This window comes from Melanotaenia boesemani, chromosome 16 (assembly GCF_017639745.1).
Source record: "Melanotaenia boesemani isolate fMelBoe1 chromosome 16, fMelBoe1.pri, whole genome shotgun sequence".
Lineage (NCBI taxonomy): Eukaryota > Metazoa > Chordata > Actinopteri > Atheriniformes > Melanotaeniidae > Melanotaenia > Melanotaenia boesemani.
This window is the reverse complement of record NC_055697.1, coordinates 28,599,115-28,615,408: the sequence shown is the minus strand read 5'-3', so window position 1 is coordinate 28,615,408 and position 16,294 is coordinate 28,599,115. Positions and strand designations below refer to the sequence as shown.

At 39.1% G+C, this 16,294-nt stretch overlaps 1 protein-coding gene across 4 annotated transcripts in view; it reads right to left on the bottom strand.

Annotated features, from left to right (window-relative positions):
- Positions 1-2,220: 2,220 nt before the first annotated feature.
- Positions 2,221-16,294, bottom strand: part of nckap1 (NCK-associated protein 1) — a 39,922-nt gene continuing 25,848 nt past the window's right edge. For all 4 annotated transcript variants that reach the window (XM_042010149.1, XM_042010150.1, XM_042010151.1 and 1 more), the window contains 20 exons: positions 15,237-15,343; positions 14,990-15,122; positions 13,151-13,232; positions 12,958-13,016; positions 12,698-12,843; positions 12,476-12,608; positions 11,413-11,532; positions 10,357-10,496; positions 10,108-10,239; positions 9,768-9,986; positions 9,339-9,469; positions 9,098-9,195; positions 8,013-8,106; positions 7,681-7,763; positions 7,472-7,552; positions 7,289-7,382; positions 7,091-7,207; positions 4,923-5,032; positions 4,348-4,437; positions 2,221-4,261 (listed from right to left, as the gene is read on the bottom strand). In XM_042010149.1, coding sequence (XP_041866083.1) covers positions 4,145-4,261; positions 4,348-4,437; positions 4,923-5,032; positions 7,091-7,207; positions 7,289-7,382; positions 7,472-7,552; positions 7,681-7,763; positions 8,013-8,106; positions 9,098-9,195; positions 9,339-9,469; positions 9,768-9,986; positions 10,108-10,239; positions 10,357-10,496; positions 11,413-11,532; positions 12,476-12,608; positions 12,698-12,843; positions 12,958-13,016; positions 13,151-13,232; positions 14,990-15,122; positions 15,237-15,343 — 2,286 coding nt within the window. In that variant the 3' untranslated portion in view covers positions 2,221-4,144. The remainder of the gene's footprint in view (positions 4,262-4,347; positions 4,438-4,922; positions 5,033-7,090; positions 7,208-7,288; positions 7,383-7,471; positions 7,553-7,680; positions 7,764-8,012; positions 8,107-9,097; positions 9,196-9,338; positions 9,470-9,767; positions 9,987-10,107; positions 10,240-10,356; positions 10,497-11,412; positions 11,533-12,475; positions 12,609-12,697; positions 12,844-12,957; positions 13,017-13,150; positions 13,233-14,989; positions 15,123-15,236; positions 15,344-16,294) is intronic.

Here is a 16,294-nt window from a genome sequence, read left to right as displayed (position 1 = left end):
ATTGTTTCTATCTAAACCACTTTCACTGCGGTGGGAGTAACCTGGCGAACATCCGTGTAGCAACATGTCTGCGGTGCGTTCAAAAACATTTCGGGTTGCAATAAGACCCACGTTACATGGGTCCAGTCCGTACAACTATCCGAGGGAGGAAAAGGCTATGATTCTCCCCCTTTTTTAATTTTTAATGTTTTAATTTTTGTCTTGAATGGTGTTCGTGCAACACACGAACATGCAAAAGGTTACCTCCACATATGTGAAATAATTAACCGCTAATGAAAAACCATAGAAATGCAATAAATTCTACCTTTTAGCTACAAATTTTTGAGTTTGTGTCAGTACAGAAATTGTGTACACATTTTTAAAACTTTCACGTCTGATGAAAACAAACAAGCTGTTATTAGCTCTTCTGTCCTCAAATACCAGCTGGTGGCCTGTGGCCAACAGTCTACACAAAACTGATTCAAAATGATCAAATAGGATATTTTTCCTGCTTTTTTCCATAAATGATTGAAAAACTTCCGACCTGCTTAAAACTACCAGACATTCAATCGTTTTAAGACTTAATTCTTCGATTGTCAGTTGAATTATTTGAATTAATGCTTTGTATGTTTTTAATTGACAATTATTATTTTAAAATAAGATAAATATTATTGGGGGAGATGGGGCTTTATTGGTTAGAGTCTTGGATAGGTCAAAAATTAGCAACAAAATTGACTTGATGTCAGTAAATAAATAAATACATAAATAAATAAATATCAGATCCTCCGTTTGGTGACCGAGCCCAAAAATGCCTCAGTTGACTTCCATTAAAATGACATATTGTCAATAATTTAAAACTATTCATTCATGTCAGAATTTCATCTGGAAGAATAGTGATATTTGACATTTTTACTGTATTGTACTTGATTAAATTGGTTTCCTACTGTAAGCATGTGCAGAAAAATCTTTTATTGCCAGTTATGTTATGAGTTATGGGACCACCAGGGGGCGCTAATAGTTTGTTTTTTGTTTTTTTTTGTGCGCGTGTGAAATTATTTCTGATTATTAAAATATTGATTAGGAAACGATTACAGAGTTTGAGAGAGAGAGAGAGAAAAAAAAAAAAAAAAAAAAACATGGCCACAAATGCCTGAGGAGGGAATAAAGGCTAATAATGTCTGCATTGCTTTTGATTTCATGACATATAAACTTGACAATAAAAGCACTATTATATTTGTTTGGAGAGTCATTTTAAGCCACTGTATATTCCATAAATTGATCTCTTTCCCGCCAATTTCATATCATACATTTGCTTTTTCCCCTTGGAACAAATTGTTTTTCATTTCATAAAGCAGGTACAACTAAAAGGTCTAGTAGAAAACATTTTTTGCTTCCTTGTTAATCTATATGCAGTGTCTATTCTTGTCACTAAATATACCAATAACAGTAAAATCACTGTGCTGACTTTATTCACAGCAGATGTCAGGAAACAGATTTATATTCATCTAGTTTATTATAACATGAAGTTTACAAGGGCGCCACATGGTGGTCGTTCCCTGAAACAGCAGGAATGGCAAAAAAAAAAAAATCTGCTTTTTTAAAACTTTCATCCAGGTGTTTTTCTCTTTATGACACAGTATGGCTGATTTTTATACGTGAGCTCATTCATTCTCTGTACCGCTTAGTCCATTACGGGTCACGGGTAAGCTGGAGCCTATCCCAGCATTAACAGGTAAGAGGCAGGTACACTCTGGACGGGTCACCAGTCCATTGCAGGACCAACACATAGGGGACAACCAACCACTCACACTCACTCCTAGGGAGAATTTAGTCATCAATTAACCCAACATGCATGTCTTTGAGCTATTTGTTTAAAATAGTAAAAAACGAGGTAATGATGGACGAGTGACTATTAGCTCATCGATGGATGTTTGGATGTTAAAATTGCCTGCAAGTCACTGAAATCTGCATAAGCATTTCAAAACACTTAAAAATCCACCATCTATACTTTCTTTTAGTGTATATGTGTATATATATATATATATATATATATATATATATATATATACATACATACATACATACATACATACATACACACACACACACACACACACACACATATATATATATATAAAGTGACTAAGATAATATTGTAAGGTTTTTAAGATGACAAATATGTTCCCACTTACGTCTTTGCAAAAGCCACTTTTTCACGAACCACCGCCACACACTGACTGCTCAGGTCTGACACAGCCCTGAAGTTTATTTTATTGATGTAATTTAAGTTACACGGTAGAATCAGAAACACGAAAGAAAAAAAAAAAAAAAAAAAAAAAAGGTTAGAAAGAAACCAGCAATCATTCCACATCAAATGGCAGAATGCATCCACAGACCTGTCCTTGAACTTTATAATGCACATAACTGACTGGATAGGCAGCAGAAACAACCTGAAGTAGTGTTTGAGACTTGTAGGTGTAAACTTTCAGTCTAAGGTGAAATTCCTGGTGAGTGTGCAGAATAAGCTTTGAGACAGAGCCCTGGTGTCAGTGATACATTAGCAGAGGGCTGACCTATACGTGTCCTCATATGAAGCCCTTGCAATGCCTTGATTGATGAAAAAAATTGTATAAAATAAACCAGACTAGGTTTAGTAAAAGTTGTTTGCCCTCTGAGGTCTTGTTTCTCTTCTAAAAACAAAGGATGGAAAGTTTGTTGTTCTATTGAAAACATCAGGAGTGTGTACAGATAAATATTCTTTTGTTTTTTTATTGCAGCTCCTGGTTTTTGCAGACGTTTATTAGTCTGAGTCAATCAAGATTAATTTATTTTTAGAGGAACTGGTTTAATTCCTGTTAAAGTTAAACACTAACACATAAATCAAACCTCAGAGCGTAGATGGTCACCTCTCCACAGCTGCTTCAATTATATTAAAGTGTAAAAATAAGACGTGGAAAACAAGAAATTTCCTCTTTTCAGAGGCCACAAGTCGACAGAAGTGTTCTATTTTCAATCCGATGTCCAAGAAGAAAAAAAAGTTGCACCTAATGAACCAGAAGCCAATTATTTACAGCTGTGGGGAAGTGTTTCTGCTGCTTGTTCCCACAGTAAAATGTTCCTGTCACCCTTTCTGTCAACAGCTGCCGCTAAGTCAGCATCAACCCGCCCACTTGAAATGGCATCGCACACGTCACCACTTACAAGCCCTGATACACAAAATTTTAGTGTCAACACATTTGGCAAATTCTCATCATTGTCGTCATCGTGAAAGTAACAAAACATAAACATTAAAAACAGACAAGTTCAGTTCACATCAAAGTAGAATACAGATATTATATTTTTACCCACAAAAAGGTCATTTAGTTACACCTAGCTAAAAAAAAAAAGAAAAAAAAAAAGCATCACCATGTCACACAAGAGTGTCTGAATGCGATGAAAAGGAGAAAGATTTGTGTGTGTGGCTTCATATCTGCTCAGGATGACCGTCAGTGTGTGTACGTACAGTTTGTGTAAACCTATGAGCAACATATCTTTCAGTATCGACACAGGAAGTCCTCACCTGCCTTCCCCCTTAACAAAAATAAAAAGAAAAGAAACACAACCCCACATCACATCAAAATCATTTGCATTCCCAAAATAAGCATCCAAATCCATCACCAGAAGTTTTCAGCTGGACACTAAAAATCTCAAAACTTTCAATAAAAATAAGAAACAAAAGGAATATTTCAGTGTCAGCTATATATATTCTATATATTTATATTTTTGTTCTTTAATACCATCCAAACATTGTATATTATGTGTTGCTATGGTAATGGTCCCTGGCAACATCATGGAAAAACGATTAAAATAAAAGATACTGATCCCCAACTTCGACCAGCTAGTGTTTATCTGTTGTTTTTGTTATTGTTGTTCTTGTCATCCTCCAGTTCTGAGTAGTTTGGTTCGTTCTGTAATTCAATTTCTTTATAAATGCTACGCGTTTAGTGTGCCAACATTTTTATGTACACATCAACAGTACTGTTTCATCTGTCAGAATCAAACCTTGAGGCGTCGATTAGTGTGTTTAGTTTGGATTTAGTGTGTTCTGGTAGTGTGTGAGTGTCTACACGCGAGCGGCAAAGCTCAGACGGTAGACAGGAACGTTAGGCCTTCGCTGCATGTGCGTCTATGCGCTGGCGCTGATGCTCTGTTTGTAGACGGCGTGGTAGGCGTTTCGCAGCAGGACGTAGGGGAAGCAGGACTCCAGCAGGTCCATGGTCAGGAACGGAGACTCCTGGACGATCTGAAGAAGGAGCGGAAACAGAAAACGTCTCATTGCTGAAATGAAATGTACTTTGGTGATAAAAACTGCTGTGTTTGACGTCTCACCATGTCCAGCAGCAGGTAGACAGACTCTCTGTTACGGGTCGTCATCTTGTCTGTTTCTTGACCGATCTTCAGCAAACTGGATGAAGCCAACTGCAAACACACACACACACACACACACACACACACACACACACACACACACACACACACACACACACACACACACAAAGAAAAATGTTAAAACTTATAGAAAGGTGTTATTTTTTCCCATTCATTTGTCAGCCATCATCAGAAACAGCAGCTGAAATGGTACAGTGGTGTGGCCAATGTGACATCATCATTATGCAACCTTGATTATCTTTCCTAAATCCAGTTGTTTGTTGTATAATGTAAAACATCTTCACAATAATAAAGATAAATAGCAGGGACGCAGCGATGAACACACACTGCTCCATTAAAGTACTTTTTAAAGAATTGTTTACAGCAGCTTTAACAGATTATCCCCTTTTCAACAAGCCAATATTTCCACATCACCCAGACTACCTGAGCAAAAAACACAAGATGAAATTAAAGAGACTAATAGCAGTCATGTGGAGGAAAAAAGACAAAACATGCAGAATGTTTATTTCTCTTACAGCCAGGAACTCCTTGAGCCGATCCTCGATGCTTCCCTTGTGGATGGTGAAGAGAGCAGCAGCGATCTGATTGATGGCTTTGGCCAGACAGTGGATGTTGTTACAATGACCTGCAGGGGGCAGCAGACACACACTGTTAGTTTAACAAGTCATTTCTATTCTCAAATCAATTAACGTTGAGTTTTAAATGCTACCCTGTGACTTCCAGAGCAGATAAATGACAAAGAAGAAGATTATTGGATCTGAAAATCTTTAAACGTGAATTAGAGTTTTTATTTCTTTTTAATTTCATGGAGACAAGAGTCTTTATTTAAAACTGTGAGGTGACGGCACTGAGGCCATGCACTGAGAGACGTGTCGGAAAAAACCAATTGCTGGCCAATACGCAGTCTGCATACTAACAACGGTGAAGCCCATGATAACTCATTATCCTCTTCAAATGTCTCTTATTAACAGTGGTGCCTTTCATTTCAAGGTTGTTAGGAGGCAACGTCTTGATATTTCACCCTGGAGTAACAATTGTCTTTGAAACCTTATTAAAGGCCTCATTTGGCTCAAACATTGTGTCTCTATTCTGCTAAATATCAAGTTTATTTAACTGGAGATCCTGTTATTAACACACACAAATCAAGATTTAACAAGTCACATTGTGTAAACGGTAAATTAAAAAGTACTCATAATTAAGATGATGCAACTGCGAATCAGTGAGAACACAAGGTTGATCCAGTTTGCGAGCACTGCAGGTTTATTCCATGGGTGCAGAAAATCATCCTTCATGCAGGGTATTCTCAGCCTCTGAGTGGCTTCTGACCCCTTGTAGGGCTTATTATGGTCTTTATTTAAAAATATCTATGGGGGAAATTAGGAAATGAAAACCATATGTAACATAAGTTTAATTTACTCTGGAAAATAAAAAATAGCCCCTTGTTCTGTTCAGCTACTGTACTGAAACTTTGTTTTTCCTCTCCCAGTTTGTAGCCAGTTCCACTCCGGCTCTAAAAAAATTTAGTGGATTTCTTATGAAAAGTGTTTTTTTTTAATCATTCTTCTCGTATATTTGATTTCTTTCGACGCGGCATGACGCATGAAGCTGCAGACATCACGTTCCATCCTTCAACCTTTGCACCGCCAAGCAGATTGTTTTGGTGTTCGAGTCGCGGTTTGAGGACAGTGTGGTGTAGGAGTAATGTGCCATCGCTTGCCCAGGCTTTATTTTATTTTACACCATAAATTGTTTATTCAGTTTATTGACAGGATTGATGGAAAAGGTTGGTTTCAGGAAAATCTAGTGATCAGAAACTTTAGAGTTTACTTCCTGTTTTCCCTTCTAGGTGAACGTCTCTTTAGTCTTTAACAAGAGCAAACATATTATTTGGTAGAATTAGAGCCTTTTCACAGATATTTTAACTTTCCAGCCTTAAAACTCTGCGTTCCTGACTCATTTAATGGCACACTGACATTTATCATCTACATTTCTGTTGATGTCGCTGCCCAGCAGCGTCTCAAGGCTGAGAAGCCGCACTTCACAACTTTTTCTTCTGGAATGCCGTGCAACATAACAGTTGAGTTTGGCTTATTTACCGTATAACATGCTAGCAAAGGGATATAAACACTGGATGTTTTAAACGTGCACTGTGGAACAAACGCAGATTCAGCAAAGAAGGGCAAGAAGACATTACCCAAGAAAGAGAGAAGGAGACAGATCAAGAGTCAAGATAAGACTGTATTTACAGGCTGGAGAGAGCTCATAGTACAGGTAGGATGCAAGATGGATGCAGAAATAACCGTCGATGGGGGCATGTCGCTGAGAAAATCTGCAAAAGTACCATAGTGCATCTTTAAGCCAGGACTGATGTGCATTATATAAAAAGTCTGCAAATGACGCAGTAACAGAGGTGAACTGGGAACACTTCGTTTGTGCTTACACACATCAAATCAGCTTTGTAGAATCACCTGAGTGACAACCGCTTTGTTGGTTACAGCGACATGTTCTGGCTCGATGTGTGTAGGTGCACAGTGATGCAGAGCTGAGCCGCCTTTCTTTGGCTTGTAAGAATTACTGAGGAGGAACAGCTGCAGGTTCTTGAGGATATATATCTTTTTTGGCCTATTAGGCGAGACTGATATGTGAAAAGCGCTACTGAAACTACGCAGCAATAATCCGCTACCTTCTATGGCAGGGCTGTACTGTGACATCACGTTGCTGGCAAGCGTTGGCAAGGAAACGGCCACAAACACCATCAGCAGACAGGCAATCTTGTACTCTTCCTCTGGACTGATGTTCTCTGAAGACGGAAATACACAGGGTGGTCACACAGATGGATCGTGTTGTTGACAGACAGAGTGTGTATATGTGTGTGACTCACCACTCTTCTGAGAGGATAGAGCCACCACCAGAGCTGGGTCGATTTCACAGGGTAAACCTGCTGCTGAGGACAGCTCATAAACATTCATGGCCACCTGGAAGAGACAAATTATTCACATCGACACAAGGAGAGAGGCGGAGAGCTGATCCATTTCTGTGTTTGTATGTCTGTATTGGTTTTTACCTTCATGTCTGTCTCTCGGGGGATGTGGTCCTTAAAATCCTCCACGGAGCTGACCAGGAAAGGAATGTGACACGACAAGACCTGAACGACAAAAGAGGCAAAAGATCCACTAAAAGAAGGATGGAGCAGCTGAATTCTTAAGTAGGAAACTGTACTTTTCAGCTGCATTCAGCTTAATTTAGTGTGATGTGTGTGTGTGTCTGTCTTACGTCTCTCAGAGCCTCCTGAGCGAGAGAACGGAAAGACAGAATGACCCCAATGATGGTCATCCTCTTCAAAACACTGTCCACAGCTACAAACACACAAGCAGCAAGTTAATGGACTGAAGGAAATCCAGACATCAAGAATTAAGAGTTCATCTAAAAAAGAAAAAAAAAAACGCAAAAAGAAGATTTTTTTAAGGTGTGAATGTTTCTGAACACTATGGAGAGCTTATAATTTATGTGTACATATTTGGCCTTAAATAGAATAAACAGACTTTTAAAGTTGTGCTGAGGAAGTGTTTATGTGCACCCGTGTGTGTGTGTGTGTTTGTGATTACAGGTGAGTTTCTTGAAGAGTGCAGCCATGTGGTCTGGTTTGTCAAAGCTTGTCCTCATCTGGGTCAACACCTCCAGGTTTTCTACCACCAGTTTCTGCACAAGAAAAAAAATACAAAACAAAACACAAATAAACTCCAGTAAGTACACGTTGACTTCGTTCATGAGGTCCAATCCAAACAGATTCTCCTTCTTAGCTTCAAGGATGTTAATCGTCAGGTGAGAACAGAAGCTAACGGAGCTAACTGTTGTTGTTGTACTTTGATTAGTTGAACTGTTTAAAAAAACTTGACCTGTTAGACCAGTGTCTTTCTCACCCTTTATTAAAGGGATCTCAAACTCTGGTTCTCGATGGCTGCTGTCCTGAAGGTTTTAAAGGTTTCCTGCTTTAGCACAACTGACTCAAATTAACAGGTCACTGTCCAGAACTTTACAAAGAGCTGTTGGATCTGCAGGACAACAGCCCTCAAGGACCCGAGTTTGAGATCCCTGCTTTAGTACACCAACACATCTACCTTCTCTCTCATCTTGTGTTTTTCCTGAGAGTTACATTTAATTATTAGGGAACAAGATTCTAGGCAGATGTTCATGTCCATGGTCCAGTGGTTCTTCAACAAGTTGCTGCTAACATATTCGTTATATTTTCAGTCAAATGACTAAATAGCTGAGCCCATCTTCAATGTTTTGCCACTGAGGAGATGAGTCCAGATACATTCCCACATTCTCTTTTTGCTGAAAAGGCCATGAAAATATAAGTTTTGTTAGGTTTGTCCTTTCTAGGTTACGTTGTGAGTTGGTGCTGCATTTAAATTTTGAATATCTTGTTTGGAGATGAAAAAAATGAGGACTCTTCTCTAAAGACTCCACACTGATTAAAACATGTTCATGAACATGTTAAATTTCTGCCAACATAAACACGACACACTGGAACTTATTCAGTTACAACCATACATGTTGAAGTTTACCACAGCATGATTACAGATATAAAACAGTTTAACCAATACTTGTTTGGAAGGAGAAGTAAATTCTTTATTCATGAGGTTATTTATGTATGTATGAATAAATCTCTGTGATTGTGTTTGTCTACCTTCAGCTCAGCGACCTGTGACGAGATGTGCCACATCAGACTCTCACTGAGGAACTTCATACCGTACGGCCCCAACAGCTCCGACAGCGAGCGCATCTCTGTGGGAGGGGGAAAAAGAAAATTCATTACTTCAGATGCTTTCTGCAGAAAATGTAAAACACGGCCAGATGATGAGGGAAAACACGGGAGTGGAGCATCTCTTAAGTACATGATCCATGCTCGCCATCGGCAGTGTTTTTACCAGAGATGTCGGAGTACTCCTCAGCGTTGAAAGTCAGCTCGTTCTCTGTGGGCAGGTTGACGAAGGCCTTCATGGCGGGGAAGTAGGCGATGTGTCCGTTACTGACCTGACGGAGCAACGTCTCCAAGTACCTACAAAGTCACATAAACTGGTTCAGTCTGGTTTTAGCATGAACGTCACCTTCTCTGAATGTTAAAAAACAGAAAAGAATTTCAGATGTTCATCTGAATTTCTTGTATTGCTCAATATAAATTTAATCCATGTTTATGGATCCATAGTCCACATTTAATCCATCTATCTACAGTAAATGGCTGCATGTCCAACACTTATCAACCTGATGGTATGCTAATGTAGTATAAAAGGTTTGGAGGCTTGTTCACACTGGAACGCTGCAATTTGTTGGGGTCAAACGGCCAAAATCTAACTTACCAGTTTGTGTATAAACTGGTGATGGTGGGCTCCCCGTGGCTGTCCAGGTGCTGCGTCTGCTGCAGGAGGACATTGTTGAAGACCCGGGTGATGTCGATGGTGACGTAGTTCTCTATGGACTGCAGAACCGTCATGTATGCTCGGACGCTGGTCAGCAGCTCGCTGGGCTTGGCTATCTCCTGAGTAGCCTGGTTGTACATGGTCATCCCAACTATGGACCTGGAGACAGAGAGGAGGCAGATCATCAATGATAATTATGTAGAAATTCATATTTCTTCTAACTACTCAGCTTTCTCCAGTATTTAACTGAAAAAGCAGTGTGTATTCTGCGTGTGTTTACTTGGTAAATCGGATCTCCAGGTGCGAGGTGAGGTACTCTCTCGGTGTGAACGTGTGCTCCCACACCACCAGGTTGGGAACGTAGTTGATGGAGAAGCAGAGTTCGGACAGTGCTGTGTGGAGTTTATCCAGACTGGCAAAATAACAGAAGAAAATCAGACTGGCTTCCATCAGACATGATGAAACATAACAGTTTAATATCTAAACTACAACATAAAAATCTCAGAAGACGGTTAAAAAGACGGCTGACTTGGTGACCAGTAGTCTGTTCTTCCTCATGCTCTCCACTCCTGGTTTCTCCCTCTCTGGCTCGCCCTTCTTCCCCGTCGCCTTCTTGCTCTTCTTGTTGACGGCCTGGCTGATGGTTTTTGCGCAGTGTTTCGGCAGCAGCTACGTACGACGATGAACAGAAGGAGCAGGTTAAATCTCTGAGACAGCACTGGAGAGGCCTTTCAGCTTGGTTTAATAACCAGATTCATGATGTTTATCTGCCGATGCAACGTTAAACTGGAGATACGAAGCTGCGTTGCAGTCGGGCTGAACAACATAACTGCAATTTTTCTGACAAATATTTCAAATTAATCTTTTTATATTCCAGCCTCGGTAAAACCTGGATTTGGAGCCACGTAATATAAAAATTAATCACTGGTCTTTGTAATTTGCTAATTGCAACTTTTTAAATTGTGATTTGTATTTAAAAATGATTGACCAGCTCTACTTTGCATCTGTGCCGAGTCTCACCATTAAACTGGGAATTCTTTACAGAAGCTGTTCACATCAGTCATGTTATGTTTCAACATGTATGCACCAGTTGTTTCCAAACAAACAAAGATCATGTATGTAGCCTTACAACTTCAGACTAGATTGCTCTATAAAAGGATGTTTTTCAATAAGGATGTTTTCGGAAATGCACATGTTTTTGTTTTCCAGGAAGCTTCTGATTACACTGATAAAAAAAAACTCAGACGGGATTATTAACTTGCTTTGAGTGTCTGCAGGTTGTTTACAGAGAAGCAGACCAGAGCTAAAACAAAAAATATGAGCTGCTGTCTAAAACCTTGATTTTAATACAGATTTATTAAAAAACCCGAAGCGCTACTGAACTTATTTCTGTAACACCCACAAAAGGACAAATAATGAGGGTTAATCTGAGCTACTGAGACGGTGTAATTAACCTCACGGGTGCTGACACTTTAAGCACTGAAAAGAACAACGGGCTCCAGGTTTAGCAGCTATGCACATGACAGATTTATCAACCTGATCTAACTTTATGCAGTGAAGAAAACAAATGTGTTTGGATTCCTACCTGGTCGCTGAGTGTACACTGCTCAGTGCAGATGTCAGTAATCAGGTTTCTGGCCTGTTTGGCCATCTCGTCCAGGAACATGTTGCACAGCGACAGGCTCCGATCCCCTATGTGGTGACGCTGTGCAGGAAGACACAGAAACAGAAGGGAAATTCATATTTTATCAGCATAAATTCATTTAACATTTTTTTTATTTGTTTGACATGTTTATTATCTTCGTTAATCTTTATCTCTTTACAGACTGGGTGGATTTGTTGCAAAGATGGACAGAAATTTTTGTCTTTACTTTCATTTATTTTCTAGTTGTTTTTAATGATCCTATTTTTAATTTTTCTTCTGCACCTTGCTGTAATAAAGGTACTGTAGAATGCAATACACTCAAAGCCCCTAAACTCTGGAATGAGATGCCAGAAGAAATCAGGTCAGCAAGTCAATGTCCCATTTTAAATCTATTCTTAAAACATACTTTTATCAGAGGAGTCTTTCCGGATTTTAGAAAAGTGCTGTAAAAATACCGGATTTATTAGGTTATTATATTATTCAAAGACGTGAACAGTGCTCACTCTGTTCTGCTGCTTCTTTAAGAGATAAATATACAAAACTAAACAGTTACAAAAAGAAGTGGAAGAAAACCTGCCTTTCTTATTGTGTTTAAAAATCTATGCAGGTGCACACTATGAGAAGAACACCTGATCCCACCCAGCTTGTTCAAGCTGCCTCTGGAAATCTTTTCATTTAGATAAAAAAAATGTTTTAATGTTCTGGTAAGCAACAACAACAACGATGATGATGATGATGATGATGATGATGATGATGATCAAAGAGTTTCACATCATATTATTAAGGTACCCGTTTCACTGTTCTCTGTACTTCTTCAGCTCTCTGAAGACCTCTCGGGGGGGATTTAGCTGCATGTGGCTCCATGTTTTTTATCTATTATACATTACAAACAGGTCAAGTTCCTGTTTGACAAACTCCTGAATCAAAGAGCTTAGTTACAGCATCTCCACCCAGTGAATTTACAATACTGTCACAGAGTATTGGTGCATCTGTGCGTACTCACCTCCTCGGGACAGAGCTCATGAGTGCAGGACATGAAGTGTGTGCAGAGGAGAGGGAAGCAGATGGAGTGTCGGCTCTGGGAGGGCAGCTCCAAGCACTGCTGAAACATCTTTTCAAACGCGCGACTGTAGAAACTGCACAAGCAAAAACAGAGAAAGATGGATGCAAAAACAGCAGCGATACATTTCAGGGCATTTTGGGAAATCAGTGACCTCCACATTACCAGAAAATGGACAAATCTGACGTCTCCACAAGCATTTCCACCAGAGAATCCACCATCTTTGTGTGGAAGATGATGGTGTTCATCATTTTCCCAAGCTCTTTGTGATCGGCTATACCCAGACTGGCTTTAGAGACGCTGGTGTAAGCCTACAGAGAGGAAAACATACAACGTGAAGTGTGAGGAGGAAAAATGAAGGCAAAATTTTTTTTTGTTGCCTAAAATATGTTGTTCTTCAGTAGGATTACTTGATATGTTTATACCTGCAATCTAAACCAGTCCAGTCTCATGCCTCTGAAGTCAAACACCTCTCCATCCTCCACTGTAACCATGAACACGTTACTCAAAAATACACACACCTTGAAAATGTTAAGACTTTGTCAGTTTATTTCAGCATTATTAACACTGTTTTCATTTCCGTCTGCTTTCCTGATGATACAAAAACTAACAATTTACCTTGTTTGACACTGAGCGAGGTCATAGTGTTGACGAATGAAGACATGATTATTGATTCATCCTCCGGACACACCGACAGGTTCTGTTAAATAACAGGAAGGAAGCAGTTCAGATAATTATAGATTCAGCTTTCAGCTAGAGCCGTTTGCACACATGGATTTCAGCCCGTCAAGAGTATTTGCTTCAATTATCAACCCAGCCCATAAATAAAAAGGTTCAGAGGGAAAACATACCATACTGTTTTATTTATATAGCACATTTAAAACAGAAACAAGTAAAAAGAAAAGCCAAAACAGTCTAAAGAGATGAGATATATAGAAATAAACCTGTGACTGAAGCAGCCTGAACGCTGCTTTCCACTTGCTCATTAACATCATGGATACATTAAACTACATGTGGTTTTCACTCAAAAAATAATTTGCTGTAAAATAGTGATTTCTGCAGGGTTTTTTTGTCCTGACTTCACCCTGGTACATAAGCAAGGCCTGTAAGTGGCGCTGTAATGCTGGCAGAAATACAATGAAAACACAGAAGAAGACATGGAGCATGCACTTGAACTTGTGTAGTGTAAACAGGCATAAAGGATGAGTCGAGGTAAAAAAGAGAAACTGTAGAGTGATGATGAGTTAGAAGTTCTAATTCATAATCCTCCATTGTTGCAGCTGTTGGTGGGGTTTCTGTGTGCGGGTTAAGGGGGAGGTGGGGCTATGATGGAATTGGTGCAGTAAATATACGTATGGGTTTGTAAACACAGAAACAAAACTGTGGTGTTTTCAGATTAAGTCATGTTTGGGACACGGTTTGACAAATTAGCATCTCTGTGCTCCTGAGACGTCGGTTCCATGTGGACGAAATGTCTTAACGGTAAAAAAATACTTTTAACTTGTATCCGTGTGAACATGGCCTTGTTTCTGTAGGCTTTTAGGTTTATGAGGACTCCTAGTTAAACATGCAGCTGTTTCTCTGCTCACTATTATGTCTTATGTTGGCTCTTATTTCATCTATACTTTTGTGTTTATTGTCATTCTCTATCAATGTTTTTTTTTTTATTTTAATGAGCTCATGCTTGTATTTAGGCAGTGGGTGTTTAGATTTTTTTTCTAATATGTGCTGCTCTTTTTGCCTTTTATATTACTCTCTAACCTTGATTCCTCTGAACGGAGAAATTGATAAGTCAAGTCAAACATCAGATTAACTGGCTGGAGAGAGCTGACAGGACGCCGAATTAGACTCACTAAGGCCTTGTACATACAAGTTTTATTAATCTGATGAGATTTTTTATCTGTTCGAGACCTCAAACATGAAGATAAAAAAAAAAATCAGGCATTCAACAATGTTGATCATACTGTGTGTGGTGTACTCCGATAATCTCATCACAGAACAACACACACATAACAATACTGTCCCGCAACCGATCTACAATCTAGTCCTCCGGAAATCTGTCGTGATCAAACGTGATCTAAAAAGAACGAAGAAGAACAACCATGGCAACAAAACACAACACCCAGCATGGAAGAGGATATACAAGACGACCAGTTTTGGACAATGTTCCATATGTAATGAGATATAAAAGGTACGAGTGAAAACACTGTTTTATTCTTAAACACACAATGTAAATAAACCAGATCTTAAAATCAAACTGTAAAAATTCAAACAAAAACACAGGATCAACAGAATAAAATATTTTGTTTCTACTGGAGAGTGAGACCCATTTAAACGTGGTACACTGATGTTAGGAGTGTTTCATCTGAGCTCAGCCATTCATGTGCTGCTGGTTTGTCCCTTTACATTCAGTACAGGTTTAGTGGAGGGTTTTATGAGAAGCATGTGTGATCTTACCTGCACCATTTCATTCAGAACCACAGCATCAAAACCAGACAGGTACTGGACGTAGTAACGTTGCATCACAGGCCCGTACTTCCTGACGTGAGCTCTGAGCTCCTCCATGTAGAAGATCAGTTCTGCTATATGTCTGGAAAACAAACATGAACGTTTCACTCCTGGAGAAGAAGCTCCTCATGGAAGTTTTACAGGTCAGTGTGTGTGCGCATGTGCTCAGATACGCTGCTCTGCATTTTCTACTTACTTGTCTATAAAATCATCTGTGCTCTTCTTCTGGATGTTGTCGGCATGTCGAAGCAGCCAGATGATCTCATCGCGGGCGAATGACAATGCCATGAACACAAATAACGCCTGCAGGATCAGAGAAGCAGAAAAGAAAGCAGAGGATTGAATTTTTCCCCAACATAAATTATACGGAGCAGCAGGCAGTAGAGACTCACCTTCTCAGGATCAAATATCCAATATTATACATGTTCATAAATATACAGCAATATATTTCCTCATTCATATTTATGAAGCATTCATTTGGTCAGAGGGTGATATGTCTGTCTGCCCTAATAAATCTAGATTCTTATATTATTTAATATCAGGTGCTGGATGCCAGATTTAGCTCCATGAGAGCCACATTCAATCTCAATGCACATAGAAAGTTACTTCTAATGCTTTATGCAAATATTTATCTTGATATTGCAAAATTTATATTCCCCTTTGAAAAAATCAAGTTAAAGATGAGTCTGCTGCAGGTGTAGGGACTAAAGTTGGTGAAGTTAAAGCCACAGTTAATCCAAAGTTCGATCCTAGGAGTTTTAAATCTGCTTCTTTAGATTTCTAAGTTTTAAGAGACCCAAACAAATGAACGTACAGTATATATTTTTTTGTTAAGTTTGTTTTATGATTGTATTCCCACTGTTGCTGAACTAAAAAAACAAGCTCCATCTAAACATGGCATTGAAATTATAAATAGTATATTACACTGGGTGTGACTGCACATCAACTGCTTAATGCCTTCATCTATTGTCTGAAACGACATATGCAAACTAAATGAAGTATATCTTCACAACTATAAGGGCTGTATGTATAGTCTTGGTCTCAGCTGAGGCATGTGAGATTAATTGGAACATTCATTGGGAATGGTTATCTCTGCCTAAAAGAAAACCACATCACTTTCCGTTAAACCCAGAAGACAGCAGCCCATTTCATCTAGGAATGAGTAATGTCTGATGAGCTGTGAAAAAGATGAAGCTACATAAGTGAACCTGGGCAGTTTTCCAGGTGTTTTAATAGAGGTTTTACGCAGTTAAA